Source organism: Triturus cristatus, chromosome 10, assembly GCF_964204655.1.
Source record: "Triturus cristatus chromosome 10, aTriCri1.1, whole genome shotgun sequence".
In the NCBI taxonomy this organism is placed as follows: Eukaryota; Metazoa; Chordata; class Amphibia; order Caudata; family Salamandridae; genus Triturus; species Triturus cristatus.
Genome location: NC_140593.1, coordinates 1,047,865,722 through 1,047,883,092, shown reverse-complemented (window position 1 = coordinate 1,047,883,092; position 17,371 = coordinate 1,047,865,722). Strand labels below are relative to the sequence as shown.

At 45.8% G+C, this 17,371-nt stretch overlaps 1 protein-coding gene across 1 annotated transcript; it reads right to left on the bottom strand.

Annotated features, from left to right (window-relative positions):
* Positions 1 to 1,803: 1,803 nt before the first annotated feature.
* Positions 1,804 to 8,243, bottom strand: LOC146796528 (actin, cytoplasmic 1-like). The gene is made up of 6 exons (XM_085629152.1): positions 8,166 to 8,243; positions 5,600 to 5,726; positions 4,938 to 5,177; positions 4,075 to 4,513; positions 3,782 to 3,963; positions 1,804 to 2,456 (listed from the first exon to the last, which is right to left on the bottom strand). Exons 2-6 carry the CDS (start codon positions 5,720 to 5,722, stop codon positions 2,313 to 2,315), a joined length of 1,128 nt encoding a protein of 375 aa, XP_085485278.1. The 5' UTR covers positions 5,723 to 5,726; positions 8,166 to 8,243; the 3' UTR covers positions 1,804 to 2,312.
* Positions 8,244 to 17,371: the final 9,128 nt, after the last annotated feature.

Sequence of the window (17,371 nt, the reverse complement as noted above, 5' to 3'; positions counted from 1 at the left end):
TGCAGACGTTGAGATATCCATGTTCTCATGTGACATCCAACTCCACGCCTTCTAGTCTGTTCGTCATGTAGCAACTATTTCCGTTTTTGGGAGAAAGGTAGTTTAAGTGGGCTGGGAAAGTTCCCACTTCCATGGTAACCATGTCCGGGCAGAGAAGTATAAAGTTAAAAGCAGGTCTGCTTCTATTTGATGAAGGGAACTCTTATCAGCATTCCTAATCTCGGGGATAGAAGAAAAACTAAGTGAAAGGAATCTCAGTGGCCGTTACCTCAAGCTTCATGAAAGCTTGAGCTACATACAAGGAGGTAAACTTCCTTACCCGACAGGCAACATCTAAACTGCATGTCTTGGCCTTCACTTAAGTAACCTCGATTGTGCAAGTAAACCTCTGAAAAAAAGTTCTCTGCTCGTAATTTGATCTTGACAAACGATTGATTTACCAAAAGGGTAATGCATCTGATGCCACATACATACCCTCATTGAAAAGTTTGAGAGTCAAGGAAGACAATACTACTACCACCACTTACCTCCGTTCGGGGAAAGACAAGCGCTTTGTCTGTGCCTACCCCTAAACGCTCTTCCATAACACCTAGCAGAGTGCGTGGTGGAGAATTATCACATGCTGACCTTGCCATCCACATGTTCATCTCCAGTCTGGTGCAGGTTCAAGCGAACTGCCACTATCATGAATACACCCTTCAGCGAGACATCCGTAGCTCTTCAACTGTCAACTCTAAAAGGCATCCACTCAGCCAACGTTTAGTCTGAGACATGGTGCCTAGGTGTTGCAGGAGTACTACCATCTGGGAACAAGGCTTCGGTGTAGGGATGCACTAGATTTGACACTATGCATCATTCGCAAGCCTGCTATTTGAGTCGAAGGCTCAATCTAATTACCGACCTGCCAGAGTGCCCAAGGATTGCCCTCCTGAAGGTGCAGTAATCGGCTCTGGAAGTTTCAAGAGCGATCAAATACAAAGGCCACAAAGCCATCGTGGAAGCGTAGACACATCTGAAAGTTACACATTGGCAGTCTTGCGACACTTTAGTAAGTCAACTTCATGCAGATATGGCATGCCCATGTACATTGGATTTCCTTTCCAGCTGCCAAGCGTGCCAATGAAGCTTGTGCATTGGCAAGTCAGTACTGGGCCATGGTCCTCATCCCCCAAGCACAGCTATGCTGGCAGCAACCCATACCACTGCAATCAGGCGGACAAGGTTATCAGAAAAAGTAGGTATAAATTGCTGGCATTTAACGCATCAGCGGTGCCAGATTTCTTCCAGACCCAAATCGAAGATTATGTAATGCAGAGGATTCGAGTGATCCCTTACTGCATCGGGTAGTGAAAATCTAGGGCTACTTCAGTACTGGGGCATAACATTAACAGACAAACTTCAGTCTAGGGCAACCTTATAACTTGTACAACACGATCCTTCTAGTTATGTGATTAACAGGTTCCACGGACATGATCTTGATTGATATAACAAAATGTGGCAGTGTGGGGCCAGCACTGTGTGAAGCAGTCTACAACACAAGGCAAGCTTAACTCACTATAAAACGCAGTGTGGTTGACTGAGGATTACATTTTGCTTTAAAAAAATAAAAAATAAAAACACCGCAGCGAGTTGGCCTTGCTAGGCTGATCAACGACAACCTGAACATACAATGAAGCCCGGGACCCATAAAACCAACAGCAATTGTTTGCCATATATGGTAATGGTCCCAGGCAACTAGAAACCCCAATGCATACCTGAAGAAACAGCTGTCACAATAGTAAAAGAAGAGTAAATTCAAGAAACTCACTTTCAACGTATGGACTTTATTTGAACTGGCCAAGTGTATAGTTAACCCTCCATTCACTCGACTGGCACCACATCTTACTAGAGGAGAGATTGTAACTTTAAGCAGGTAATTGGAAATAATGTTTTGGTGGAATGGCGAAAAAAGGAATGAAAATTAGAGTAACACGAGCTTAAGGCAGAACATACAAAATACACTTGCATGGATACAAATAAAAAAAATACTATTAACATACGATTTTACGTATGCGCTCCCACATGTTGGGCAGCCTTCATGGAGGCAAGTAACAACTGTAACAATGCATTACACAATTTGGAATGACAGTACAATCAAGTCCTCTAATGCACTGCAGAACTTGGAATGTTAGCTCCACAATACCGACATACTCTCTGGTTTTTCCAGTTTTCCAATCCAGAGTCCAGCACCAGAAGCAAACTACAAAATTACCATGCCATCTCTGAATTTTCTGTGCAGTTATCTGCCCAGGTGCAAAATGGCAAAAGTATGTTTAGAAGCATTTGCGGTGGACGATGGAAGGGCCGGACTCATCGTACTCCTGCTTGCTGATCCACATCTGCTGGAAGGTGGACAGGGAGGCCAGGATGGAGCCACCGATCCAGACAGAGTACTTACGCTCAGGTGGGGCAATGATCTGAAAGAAAAACGAAATCCATTACACAATTAAAAGTCATCAATTCAATGACACCAAGTATACAACCTAGAGCCAGCAGCAACTCAAGGTATATTAAAAATAAAAAAAATAAAAAACAGGGGTGGGCAGGTGTGGTCCGATAGGCCCTTCATTATGAAGTGGTTTTTGTACAACTTTAACATCAAGCTTATAGGCAGATGTGACCAGTGCTTGAAATGAAACAGAAGTGTTTGAGAAGTGCCGGTACACTCCAATTAAGTATTACGTTTTTCTTAAGTGCCGGTACACTCGCTCAAAATAAAAAAGGTACCGGCCCATTTAAAACACTGGATGTGACAATTAACTTAATCAGTTCACTGTTCTGCCAGCACGTTGATTTATCTGGTTAGATAAATACGGTGGTTAGTAAGTATGACCGACCGTGTCCCACGTTAGTGTGCCCAACTATAATATCTCAAAACAGAGTGAACGTGCACAAATAACCCGATTGCATTAATTCTTAATCCCTGGGCAACGTATACCTCCGCGGTCTATACGGTTCGGACCTTATGGCAGACCGGTGCGACAATCAATTTTCTAACAGACTTTTCGCGTCACATTCACTACAACTGCATCATCTGCACTAGTCAACCCAAACATAAGCTAAGCTTCCATAAAATAGATCAAGTTGCTCATGGACTTAACTTAGAAAAATAGAAAAAAGTGTGGAATGGTGCTTTGAAAACCAAACTCATTTGACACCATTAGCAACTGTATTAAAAGTAGTAATGTCAGTATCCGATCATGAGTTTCAGCACTAGTACTACACGGCACTCAGTTGGGAGTCCAAATTGAAGTAACGCAAGTGCACGACCGGGTACCACTAGGACAATCAGGAGGTACAACTACTAACAGGGGTGCTTAGAAGAATAGCTTTAGTAGTGGGAGGGCTCCCGGGACCTCATTAAACAGAGCTTAATTAGTACGAGTTGCAACATTGTTGGTAGTTAGGGAGGAGGTACCGTTGGTAGTTAGGGAGGAGGTACCACATGCAATAGGGCTGGTAGAGCACTACAACTGACATTACTTGGTCAGAACCTATTGAATAAACTTTGGGCACCTGGGAACAGGCAACAAAAACTTAAGAATGAAATTGAAATACACAAGTCATTCAATGTGGGTAATTAGCTTGGCATTATTCCAGTGGGAAAAAAAACTCAGCTCAATGGCAAAGGACGTACAAGAAATTCAAATCCTCCCCCCACCTAAACTCCAGTCACCCCCCCATCTCGTTAGCTAGAGATCCTCCCAAAAGGGAAGACTTGACAAAAGACTAGCCATCTCACCTTGATTTTCATTGTGCTTGGTGCCAAGGCAGTGATTTCCTTCTGCATCCTGTCTGCAATGCCTGGGTACATAGTGGAGCCACCAGATAGCACTGTATTTGCATACAGATCCTTACGGATATCAACATCACACTTCATGATTGAGTTGTAGGTTGTTTCGTGAATACCACAAGACTCCATACCTGTGGAGAAGTAGTAAAGTAGCAGATTAAACAATTTTAATCAGTTGCTCTACAGTGACAAGCGCTAAGCTAGCAGAGCTCCCTTAACGCAGCCTTAAACAAAAGTCTTACCAAGGAAAGAAGGCTGGAAGAGAGCCTCTGGGCACCTGAACCTTTCATTGCCAATGGTGATCACCTGACCGTCGGGCAATTCATAGCTCTTCTCCAGTGAAGACGAGGAGGCAGCAGTGGCCATTTCTTGCTCAAAGTCCAAGGCGACATAGCAAAGCTTCTCTTTGAGATCACGCACAATTTCTCTTTCGGCTGTAGTTGTGAAGCTGTAGCCCCTCTCAGTCAGGATCTTCATGAGGTAGTCCGTCAGGTCACGACCAGCCAAGTCAAGACGCAGGATGGCATGAGGGAGGGCATAACCTTCATAGATGGGCACAGTGTGGGTGACACCATCACCGGAATCCATCACAATACCAGTGGTACGACCAGAGGCATACAGGGACAACACAGCCTGGATAGCCACATACATGGCTGGGGTGTTGAAGGTCTCAAACATTATCTGTAATTGAAGATTAAGCATACTTTTAGTGTTTGCCTTATAGGTTTGGTATTATTTAACTATGAGTGGGCGCAGATAAAGGGATGCACTGAACTTACAACCAACGACGAGTATCAATGATAAAAATGTATAAATTGTTTAAAAAATATATATTCAATAGAATGGATAGATGCTGAAAAACCCCTCCCTAGTCAGTCCATAACTAGCTGTATACTCCAACGAGGTAACAAGCTCAGTCAGTAGAGAAGTCTTACAAGTTTAAACTGTAGATTAACTAAAGTATAGTTAAATTAGTCAGAATTCCAACAAGAAGAGCCGGAGATGGGGAAAACGGCGGTAGGTAAAGAACCACACAAGAGGAATGAAACAAAGTGAGATAGGACGAGGCACAAATGTAGGACATTCATGGAAGGAAGGTCCAGACCTGGGTCATCTTTTCTCGGTTGGCCTTGGGATTCAAGGGGGCCTCTGTTAGCAGAACAGGGTGCTCTTCGGGTGCAACACGGAGCTCGTTGTAGAAGGTGTGGTGCCAGATCTTCTCCATATCGTCCCAGTTGGTGACAATACCATGTTCTATGGGGTACTTCAAGGTTAGGATACCCCTCTTGCTCTGAGCTTCATCACCAACGTAGCTGTCTTTCTGGCCCATGCCAACCATCACACCCTGAAGCAAAAGTACATTAAGCAAATTTTTAGATACCTCACTATACACATAATTGCTAACATCTGAGATGACCTAAATAATGTATTGAACACGTGGATCACAAGGGAGGACCACGAGAATCTAAAAAGCAATTCCAAAATGCAAAGGAGGAGGAATCACCACATAGGGAAGATATGGGGTAAGGAAGGTGGCAAGCCTATATCCAAAGCAGGCCTGGTTACAGAACCTGTAAAAATGCTAGAGACCGAACCACAAAAAACACCCCACTAGATCTACATCTCGAAGACACTACACTTTACGGCAAAGCCGATTGTGAGCGCCAGCTTTATGGAAAGGTAATGCACTAACGTGTGAAGCAGTGCAGAGTATTAGCTGTACACGCCCATCCCTCAACATAAGGGCAAAAAGTTATTTAGACGTACCTGATGTCTTGGGCGCCCCACGATGGATGGGAAGACAGCACGCGGAGCATCATCTCCAGCGAAGCCAGCTTTGCACATACCGGATCCATTGTCAACCACAAGTGCGGCAATATCCTCGTCCATTTTTCTGGGAAGGGCAAAAAGAAAAAAAAAAAAAAATGAATTAAAAACAAAACAGACATCTATGAAAAGAGGCTGTAGCCGACTTCCCCAGTTCCGTTTGGATTGTCCTTCAGTAAAGACATACAAACGGCAAGCAAGCTTCAGACAAATGTGTTAAAGGTTGGTTGACAAAGCTTACACCTCACTACCTGAAGCACGCGCTACATTAACATTAACTGGCCACAATGTTCGTTCACTGCCATGTGCCGAACAAGTTGTCTGGTAGGGGAGAACATTAAAATGTTAATTACTGATGCATGTATAGTAAGTGATAAGCATGCAACTATACTAAACTTCAAAAGAGATAATAGCAACTGCAAACTTACGCGAGGCAACTTCCCTCGTATTAATAGCATGTTAAATTAGCACTATTGTATATTTTTCTGGGCTGTTTTTTTAAGGGGACTTCTATTTAATGGATATTCTTCAGAAAAAGTACTACATTTGGTATTAGACCGTTGAGAGTTCATGGAAGATAATTAAAAAAAAAAAAAAAAAAAAAAAAAAAAAAAAAAAAAAAAGATATTCTCCTTTAGCAGAGAACCTGACAAACCAATACCGGTAATTAGAATATGGTTGATAAACCAGAGTCCAACCGTTTACGTCTCTCAGCAACTGTTGGTCCTTCTCACTGTTCAACTTTCTCCTGCTCTATCGCCCATTTATTTTACAGAAAAATTAATTTAAGTTTGATGCCCCTGCATTTTTAGTTCGGGGACGATACTCCTGCACGGTTCGTTTTATCACTATAATATGGGAGTGTCGGGTTGAGTCACCGCCGCACACAGCTTCCCTTTTGGCCCTTTAAATACCTAGGTCGGCCAGCAGAGGGCATGCGGATTGCAACAGACTCGAGACAAAAGGAAGCCTCTGCAGCAGCCTCATTATTGCCTTAAAAGGCAACGGTTGGAGCAAGCTGCAGGCAGGAAGGAGGGGCGCGGTGAACAGGAAGCGTTCAGCGGCACTGACTAAGAGGGAAGTGATTGCATCTTCTAGCAAGGAGAAGATCGGTTAGCAGACTTCCCTGCGTGCCGTGAACTCCTTTTATTGCAGAAATCCCATGTCTACGCGCTTTAGTTAGACCAACCAAGTTAATGTATTTGCATTTAAGACTGTAGAAAGTAAAACGTATCTATTCCCAAATGCCCAACAGCATAATTTGAATAAGTCAAGCGCAAACAGAAGTAACCGACCACTCCCATCAAACAAGAAGTCCGCCTAAAAATGATGGCATCATTAGGCTATCCGATAACGAACGACTTTATATACACGGAACAATTCCTTTCCCTCATTGTTTAATGGTGCACTCGCCTCCGCCCTTAAACTACAAGGGAGTGACACAAGGGAGGGAGAGAAGAGCCGCCCTAATCGAACGCCGAGCACTTCAGCCACAAAGTGCCACTCAAAGCAGTCTAGACAGAAAAATGCGTTCTATGATCGTTGCTGAAGCAAAGCTTGCCGAAAGGCATTTTTATATTGACTCGATCAGTGGCATTCTGGATACAGAGGACTTGTTACAGGCAAACTACTAGGGTGAAAATCACGGACAACGCCCCAACTTAAGAGTTCCGGTGTGCCCCCCCCCCCCACAAAGTAGATTAAGGTGTGGTTATCTGCAAGACTGTTACGCTTTACACATCACGGAACAATTTACGATTAGGTGCTAAAACACGTTACCTAACAAGTCATATTTGAAAAAAAAAAAAACCTATAAGGAAAGCCGGAAGACGAGATGGTCATCAAGTTTGTCACCCCTAAACGCACAATGCCTTTACGCCATTTTCCTAGCCTTCCTGCGTCAGCCGTTTTAGTTTCAATGGCAGCTGGAAGACCGCGCGCTTGATGAAGCCGCAGAGCGACTATAAGAATTATGGGAAAGGTAGTTCAGCAAAAGACGTCATACCGCTCAATTCCCAGCACAGGCATGGGTGTGGAACTATAACACCCAGAAGATGTCTGGGAACAAGACTGGGCAAGACGAAGATAGCCTGTGAAGAGAGATTATCTCCGAGTCTATCTGAAAGCGTTTGTAAAGTCAAACTAGCATCGTGCGTTCGTTGAGCGCCCCCGTGAGGCACGGGCGCAGACTATCAAGGGCACCGCGAACCCCCAAAATAAAAGTAACGGTTCAGACGAAATGGCGCCTCCTGACTCATCACGCGTTTCCTTCCACAACGGTAGTTTTCATACAGGTGGGCCGTGTACACCACAATTTACGTGAGGAAATTGTAGAAGAAAGTATACGGCGTATAGCTATTCTCTCTCAAGTAACAAGATTACACCTCTATAACATATTAATTAATAAAATAATACTAACGCTTCGGTCGGGCACAGCGAACTCTAACGGAACCCACACCCCACGAGCTACATAGACAAAAAAAAATACAAAGTAATCTTTTCTTACCTTCTTTAGGTTGCAGAGCACAAGTCGAGTGGTGAATAAATGGCCGGAGCACACAAGGGTGATGGAGCTCAGAGTGACACAAAGCGTCTTCGCTCGCAGGGTTTTATACGGCTCGCTCCGAACACTCCCCCTGCTGCACGGCCAAGGGAACGGCTAGCGAATCAAAGGACCCTCAGATCACTGAGTCACCGGGCATAAACACAAAAGAAGGACTATGAGAGGTAAGCTACCACCACTTCCTCCCTGAGAGTCCCGGGAAACAGGTAACCATCTTGCAAAGGCACGATTAGTGTGAGTGCTTGAATAAAGTTATGTAAGAAACGACAATATTGAACCTAAACGAAATATGTAAAGTGGGAAAGATAATTTGCTTTTATTTTGCTATAAGTGCATTTTCAATAAGAAAATATCTAACGCGATTAACTATAAAAAAGTAACCATTTATGTAACTGGGAAATGCATTTTAGAAGAAACAAACATGGGAACCTTAAGTCCTTTTGCTTCACAAGAGGCTACCTTGCAAGACTTTTGAACTGCGCCCCTTGAAAATGGTATAGTTAAGAGACTGGATGAGTACTGGCGATTCTTTCCAGTCCCTAGTTCCCTTTGACGACCATCTTAAACCGGCATATGTCTCCTCATATGTAAGCGCTTCGTGGAGAAATAAGAAAACAACACGCGAAGTGACAAAAAGTATTTATAAGCTAAAATAAATCTAAACGCAATTTATTCCTCATACCTGTTGCCAATAGTAAATAAAAAGTAAAAAACTGTGCCATAATAGGTTCTTTTTAGCGTGCTTAGTTTATTTTGTGAATGTTCACTGTACATACTTTTCATTCATAAATGTATCAAAAATTAACTATTAAAACAGCATTCCTAGTAAACTGCTGCTATATTAAATCCCACATTATTACAACTTCTGAGTGTCGTGCCACCAACGTTGTCCTTTTTCAGTGCCAATGAAGCTGGCGTGACGTTTAAAGTACTTTTGTCATCTGTTTTCCGTCTCGCACCATAAATTGTTAGTAGGCTTATGGCGATTACGTCATATAGAAGGAGCTGCCATTGGAGGCTTCAGGACTGAGCAAAAGCGACAATAGTTCTGGGTCGCTTTCGAGCTGCACTTTGTACAGGAAGTGCACATACCAGTCCCGTGTTGGTAAATTGTTCGGCGAGGGAGGGAACACTAGCCGTGCTTACTTGCAAAGTAATTGGTGCAAACGCCCTACAGTTTTTCCTTATATGGAGCTTGTGGATGTGTGAGCTAAGGCAGCACAGCCCTTTTTGAGTCATTTTGAAGACTTAAAAAACACTGACGTTGGATAACCAACTCTTTTGGTGTTAGCTCCAGGGCTCAGCATTTCTTCATCTTCCTGCTTGGGCTTCCACTTTTTGAGCCCACCAGGACCCAGCCTTTTACCCACAAACTGATATCGATGCACAGCGCTCTGCGTTTTCTGTTAATCCCCTGTTCTGTTTTGTAACATCAATCAGGGGATTGAATGTTATAAAAATGGGGATTCATGAGTCTTGGATTCAAATAAGGTTGGTATATGTCGGATATAACCTGCTTGTTATGATGGTTTGAGGGGCGTGGGCACAGTGAGAAGTACAGTGCACACATCCTTCAATACACAGTCATAGGTTTAAGGTCTCCCACCTTGCCTAATGTCATTAAGTCACAATGTGTGCTGTCCTTGGTTTTTATTTTACAAATCATTAGTCTCCGGAAGGTTAATCCAGTTGGTCCAATTCCAGTTGGTCCAATTGAAGGAATTTAAGGCTACAGCTCGTACAGTGCATACAAAGGCTTGAGCTGGCTACATTGTGTCCTGACAACATTGTTTTTACTTTCGCCATCTCAATATTTCGACCCCTACGTACCTCCTCACCCATTTTCGCAGAATTATAATTGCAACGGGAATACCCGCCCATTGCTCTGTGCACCCTGCAAAGAGGCCAAGCATTGGATGGCCACGTATTCCGAACACCTTTTTGAAGTCATTGACAAGCACTGTGTTAAACTCGCACTGCTTTCAGCCTTACTTTCAGAGCTCTCAATTATGGCCGCTATAAACACCTACTCAAGAGTAAATGTTTCATGAAAAAATAAAGAAACAGCACCATGGAAATAGTTTACTTAATCTTGCATTTCCTAAGAATGTTAAACGGGAAATATAAACAAAAACTAACATGCTGACATGGATTACTTACATTTTTTACATTAATTATTTAGAAATCAATCAGTGTTTTTAGCCAGTGAAGTTAAGGACTTGAATATAGGGCTCAACGGTGACCTGTTTCAATATTCGTTTTTAATTACTACCTTCTGTGAGACTCGGAGGGACCCGGCCCACTTACCGCCCTGCCAGCCCATATGTGTGTTTGCGAACTATACCACTCCAGATATTCAGGCCAGACCTAGGACTGCGCCAATAGGCAGTGGCGGCTGGTGACTCTTTCAAGGCGCAAGCGACACTGACTGACACAAAGGTGCTTGGAATTGGTTTGGGGTTCCAATGCAAGAGTACGTTTCTTAAAAATCAAAAGCTTGAGAAGGCAAATCAGATTAGAAACAAGCATTGGTATAGCCAACAGCTCTCGCCTTTGGGCATGGGCGTCCGCAGAAATTTTTCCAGGGGGGGCAAAATGTTAAAGTCATCACCATCCCCCGACATGATGTGTGCCAGGTGGGGCACAAGAAACACTGGGGCGCAGGAGGAGCCATGTAGCTCTGAATGCACACTTACTATTTTCCAAGCTCGCTGCACTTCCTAGGTCATTCCTGTCCACGTGACAGACAGGCGACCTCGATGGCACTGCTGAGCTCCACAAGTATTCTTCATCTATAGATATTCTGTGTAATATGTACACCATGTGCACTCATGTCTATCCGGGTGTGTGCAAAGAGCCACAGACACTGCTTCTGGGTAGTTTCCAATTCGGCGCCAAGAGACCGTGGGTGTACGTGCGCTCAATAAATTCCCTGTAAAATAACAATAAACTTATACAAAGAGGCTGAGGCAATAGAGCATCGCACCTAACAAACAGTCCATGCACAGTCGTGTGTATGCAGCGCACATTTAAATAAATAAAATAAATAAAAACAAAATAACAGCGGGTTAGTCATCAGAGTCGAGAGTGGTGTGGAAATAGTAAAAGGGTGGATAGGAGAAAGGCAGGTGGATGGGAGTTTGCAGGCAGGTGGATAGTAGGTTAAAGGCAGGCAAGTGGGTGGGAGGTTAGAAGAGGCAGGTGAATGGGAGACAGGCAGGTGGATAGCAGGTTAGAGGCAGGTGGTAGGAGCTTAGAGGAGGCAGCAGGATGGGAGCTTAGACGCAGGCAGGTGGATGGGAGAAAGGCAGGTGGATAGTAGGTTACAGAGGCAGGTGGATGGGAGCTTAGAGGTGGCAGCAGGATGGGAGCTTAGACGCAGGCAGGTGGATGGGAGAAAGGCAGGTGGATAGTAGGTTACAGAGGCAGGTGGATGGGAGCTTAGAGGAGGCAGGTGGATGGGAGGGTAGAGGCAGACAGGTGGATGGGAGCTTAGAGGGAGGCGGGCAGGTGGCATGGATGGATCCTACCAGGACGTGATAGTGGTGGCTGCCTATCAAGTATAATGTCCTGACATACTCAAATGCGTTCAAACTTCCCCAGACAGTGTGGTATTTTTTTTCCCTCCACAGGACACTGTTGGAGTCAGGTGGAGCAGGGGCTGGCCCTGTGCCCTTAAGTGGCCGGCGATTGCTCCATACTACGGGGTGAACTTTTCTCCCACACACCTTTGGTTGCAAGGCCCTGTTTGTGCCCAGCGCTATAGTTAGTACTTTTGGTTGGCCCTTTCCTTGCTTTTCCTGTTCTCAAGTTGGTCCAGGTCTCACACACATCACCTCCTAAGGGTGCTAGGGGCAGGTGCCCCCTATCCCCGTCACCCCCTCGTGTCCAGGTCTGTTTGTTGCTGAAGCTGCTCTGAGCAGGCCTCATCCTGGCCTCCTGTCCTCTGAGGTTGGAATGCCTGTCACACACACTGCACGATCTACAGGGGGTGCCACGGGCTTGTGTCTCCCCTTACTCAACCCCCACCACCCTCCAGACCCTCTGGTTCAGGACTGTGGTAGGAGCTCAGAGCACACACTTTCCAGGCCTCCTACCCCCTGAGGTGGAAGCGTTCCTCACACAGGTGTCTGTCCCCTCTCAGTACCAGGGCATTAGCTGGCTGGAGCTCTGAGTAGGCCCCTTCCTGGGCGCTCTTTCCCTCTCTCGGATCTGGCCCTCACACACAGCCCCAACGGACGAGAGCCGAGGTCAGGTGCCCACCCCCTCAGTGCACCACGCCCCAGCCTCGAAGGCCCGTCCGTGCCACGGCTTAAAATACGCATTACTGTAGCCCCGACCACCAGGGGGTAAGGGTGAAAGCTAGGGTGCTAGGTCTCCAGCCTCCCGTGACCATGGGGATGTCTAGGCGTATTGGCTCCGAAGCCTTCACGTCCCCAAGTGCACCTGGCCACTGTGGTGCTGCTCTGTGTGGGACCGAGGCACATTCAGAGCCGGACTCTGTCCTTTTACAATGCAAGCGCTGCTTGTTCCAAGGACTCAAGTGTGTTAAAACACTCACATAGATCAAAAAGATTCACCTAAGTGCCATTAAAGCAAAATATTTACATATCGTATGGTGTACGGGAGAGAGTGCTGTAGAGAGTATTCTATGAAGCAGGTGTGACTGCCACATACATAGCACACCTCTGCTCTGAGAGTACCTTCTCAAAGCGGAATCCCTATATAGGTGTCCAGCGGGCAGGTATTTTTATAAATAAGAAGTGTCTGCCGTAGTGGGTGCACATAGATCGTGCTAACGTCCATTCCGATGCTGCACTTTGGAATAGAAAATGTCAGAAAAAGACAGTCCCAAAAAAAAACCATTGCTTCCTTTTTAGATCGATTTCACAATGAAGCAAATGAGAGGAAAGAGAGGGTAAGAGGCAGTTCTTGCAGACGAGTCACAGTTTTCAGCAAGTGAGGAGCTAGACAGAGACAGAAAACAGGAGAGGTTATGACTTACTTTGAGCTGGGGGTGCAGGCAGGCCCGGACCTTCTCTGTTGATCAGGCCAAACAGCAGCAGTTTTCCTGCTCATCAAACAGGGCCTGCTGCAGACAGGCAACACTGTGGAGGGCTGTCATTGACCTTATGCGCGGTTCTTTACAGCGTGGGCCGGGTGATCCAGGGGGGGGGGCAAGCGCCCCTCCTTGCCCCTCCCTGCGGACGCCCATGCCTTTGGGACCTTATAAATGTTTAGCCAGGGTTATTGACTTTGCTAATGTGCTTAAGTTATGTTGCACAGAAGTGTGGCTTGTGTACAGCATGTTCCAAAGTTATCATTAAAAAAGTTGTAAGTATTTTTGTTACCTTATCTATAATTAAGATATTATTACGTATAAGGGAACAACCTTATTAAAAAAAGAATATGAAAGCTGGTACGTGATTTTTTGGGATATGTTGGCAACTTTTTCCTGCCTTTCCTAATGGTAGTTTGGTATGGTTTTTTGTGTTTTTGTTTTGGGCGAAGGGGAGATATAAACAACAGAAGGGTAGAGGTTGGGGAATAGTACGTGAACTATAATGCAAGTAGTAGATGGATATAGGGGAGAATTAAGAGAAGCCAGATTTTTAGGATACTATGGAGCTATAGCAATGGCTAATGTATGGAACAGATAAATAACATAACACTCAATGTCTCTTGTCTCCTCCCTGGTGCTTTTAAAAAGGTCAAGCAGTATCCTACCAATATGCGAAAACAATATCAGTATAAAACAAGAGGCAGTAGTTACTAGCGCTACAAGGCCATACCAGTCACAGAAGTGCGTTTTATAAAAACTGAGTAACATAGCAAGCAGTGCACTTTCACCCTTCCTCTACTCCCTTGGTGCCATTAGCATTCTAAGTGCTACACAAACAACATGACAATGACATAAAGTCAGGATAAAATGTGAGGACACCCCAGTGGCAGCAGTCCACTATGCAAAGACCAAATAATATAACAAGCAGTGTAGTTTCATCCCTTCTCTACGCCCTCAACTCCTCGAATAGGACTATGAGCATTCTAAGCGCTACAATAGGCTGCCATCACATGGCAGATGTGTGCTATACAGGCAGCAGGTAGCACCACACAAGAAGATTAGCGAACGGCGGACTCACCAGCAAAGCTCAGCATCACTGCCAGAAGCAGGATGCGCCCAGCTTTCGGCTCCATGCCTGAAGACTGTGTGCTCAGCCGAAGTAGGTAATTTAATTATGCAATATCACAAATAATTACATATAATTCCACATTCATATTTCAGTGTGCCCCAGTGAAGTGACCATAACCTATTTGGTGAGTATTCAGTGACAAAGTGAACAAACAAGGGAAAACAGGTTATTGGTGAAGTACAAAAGGATGAGCTTGATACAATATGATTATTTTATTTTTTAGGCTCTCTCTTTTGTCTGTAGTCAACGGCGTTTCGACCCTCTCTAGATACGGTGTCTCATCAGGACCAAATTACTGAGGTATATGGTGTGGCCTAGTATGTCGGAGTGCATCCGATGTAATACCATCTGCGGGGGATCAGCGCTGTGGTATTGAGGTTGTGGTTAAACAAGGAACCCATAGTGTGGCTCCATCGTATCATTTGTCGATATTTGAACTTATTTCAACTATGCTCTATTCATTAATAGGAAGATCCGAGTTCGGTTGGCAGAACTCATTTATATACGTTGAGCCAAGGATAAGTTCCAATCTAAGCTGGCGATGACTTGGTATCAAGCCGCTAGTATAGTCACAGTCGAAAGTCCGTACGGTGCTCTTGATGTTCGTTGCGGCGTACGAGCCGTACCTTGAGAGCAGCGCCTTTTCCTTAAGCGCGGTGCGAAGCAGGCAGTACGCTCCGAATGTGAGCGACGTACCCAGGCACTCTACGCGCCGCAGCCTGCCCACAACAGGGGTAGGGGGGCACGCTTGAGCAGTACGATGCGAAGAGGGGAAATCAAAGTGCAGCACAAAGTCCTTCCTTCACGGTGCGAGCTACGGCTCGTAGGGGGGCCTTAGTCGCGTTGTTCGGGCCAGACAGCTTGGCACAGGCTTTCCAGTGTACGCGCCGACCTACGAGATGCACACTTCTCTTGGCTTCGGCGCTACGGGCAGAACGGCGGTTCTCAGCGGTGTTTCTCAAGGCGGTGAAGTCCACTGGTCCTGGGACTTCGTTCAGGGGGCAAGCTCAGTCACATGCCCTTGGAGATCTTAAAAGCACAAGTTGAAATAAAGTTTCTTAGCAATCTTTCTCCTCTCCTTCAGCAGCAAGGCAACCACTGCAGGCCAATCCCCCAGGTCAGGGACAGTACTCCTCCTACAGCTTTCCCGGTTCCTTCTCCTCAGGCAGAGGTTCGTCTTGTCAGCAGGATCTGATTTCTTGGGAGCAGGGTCCCAATACTTATAGTGCAATTCTTTTGTTCTCGCAAGCCAGGGGGGCCTTTGCCTAGTTCGGTCCGGTTTCTGAGCACTTTGTTGACATGATGCAGGCTTCTGCTTTCAGTGTGCAGGGCAGAGACATCAGACGCTCCACAGGAGGTGGAGCCAGCATTGTAGTGGCAGAGCCCAGCCCTATTCAAAGTCCAGGTGTACTCCTCCCACCCATCCTGGTGTAATCTTCCTATTCACCACCTGGCTGCCCAGACTGTCTCTTGGAATTCCCCAGCCCTGCCACTCACACAAACCAGACAGCAGATACACATCAGCGCAGAGGCGGGCTGAAATGGTTAGGCAAGCAAATGCCAACTTTCTAAAAGTGGCATTTGCAAATACAGAACATTAAAATAAACTTTGCTAAAAGATATATTTTATTATTCTGAGTCCAGGCATACTAACTCGAATTTCTACCATGTTCCCTGGGTCTGTTAGGATCATAGAATGTAACAATTCTAACAGCCCATTCTGGCCTATGAGAACAGGTAGCCTTACGATAGTGAAAAGCGAAAATGGCTGTCATTCACTATTAGGACATGCCACACACATCAGGGCTTGTCCTACCTTATGCTTACAATGCACCCTGCCCTTGGGCCTACCATAGGGGTGACTAACATGAATTTAAGGGAAGGTTTAGGGACTGGCAAGTGGGTGCACTTGCCCAGTCAGCATGACAGTACCAGACTGCACGCAGGTTCTGCAATGGAAGACCGTAGACACATTTTACCAGACCGCTTCTGTGGGTGGCACAACCAGTGCTGCATGCCCACCAGCAACATTTGTATTTACAAGCCCTGGGCACTCCTGGTGCACTTTACTGGGGTCTGACAGTAAACCAAATAAGCCAATCATGGAATCCAACCAACATATACATTTTATATAGGGAGCACTTGCACTGTGGCACTGGCACAGTGCCCTGAGCGGCTAACACCAACAAACTCACACCAATGTGCCAGGTCTAACACGTGTCCCCTCCAGCTGAAATGTGGGGAGAACTACCCTACCCCAGGGAGTTCCTCATCACTAAGGCGGAAAAATCTTGACAGACCGTCAGCATTGGCGTGATCTGCACCAGGGCGATGTTCCACAGTGAAATCCATACCCTGTAGGGAAATGGTCCACCTCAACAGCTTTGGATTCTCACCCCTCATATGCATCAACCATCTGAGGGGCCTGTGGTCTGTCTGAACCTGGAAGTGAGACCCAAACAGGTATGGTCTTAGCTTCTTCAGTGCCCAGACCACAGCAAATGCCTCACGCTCAATAGCACTCCATCTCTGTTCCCGTGGAAGTAACCTCCTGCTAAGGAAGGCTACAGGTTGATCTAGGCCCTCTTCATTAATCTGTGAAAGAACAGCCCCCACACCATGCTCTGAAGCGTCTGTCTGAACGATAAACTCTTTGGAGAAGTTGGGAGCCAAGAGCACGGGCGCCATGCACATAGCAGCTTTCAGGGCCTCAAAAGCTTTCTTACAGGTGTCAGTCTAAATCACTTTCCTGGGCTGCTTCCTAGAAGTCAGCGCTGTCAAGGGGGCAACAATGTTGCCATACCCCGTGACAAACCTCCTGTAGTACCCGGTGAGACCTAGGAAGGCTCTCACCTCTTTCTGGGTTTTGGGCGACTCCCAATTCAGGATGGTTTCTATCTTGGGTTGAAGGGGCGCCACCTGGCCGCTCCCAACCTGGTGCCCCAAGTACACCACGGA

Coding starts and splice junctions, on each gene's coding strand:
- LOC146796528 (XM_085629152.1), bottom strand. CDS start 5,722: ATGGACGAGGATATTGCCGCACTTGTGGTTGACAATGGATCCGGTATG. Junction 5,178..5,599: donor TGGGGCGCCCAAGACATCAG/GTACGTCTAAAT, acceptor CTTTTGCTTCAG/GGTGTGATGGTTGGCATGGG. Junction 3,964..4,074: donor CTTCCAGCCTTCTTTCCTTG/GTAAGACTTTTG, acceptor ACTTCTCCACAG/GTATGGAGTCTTGTGGTATT.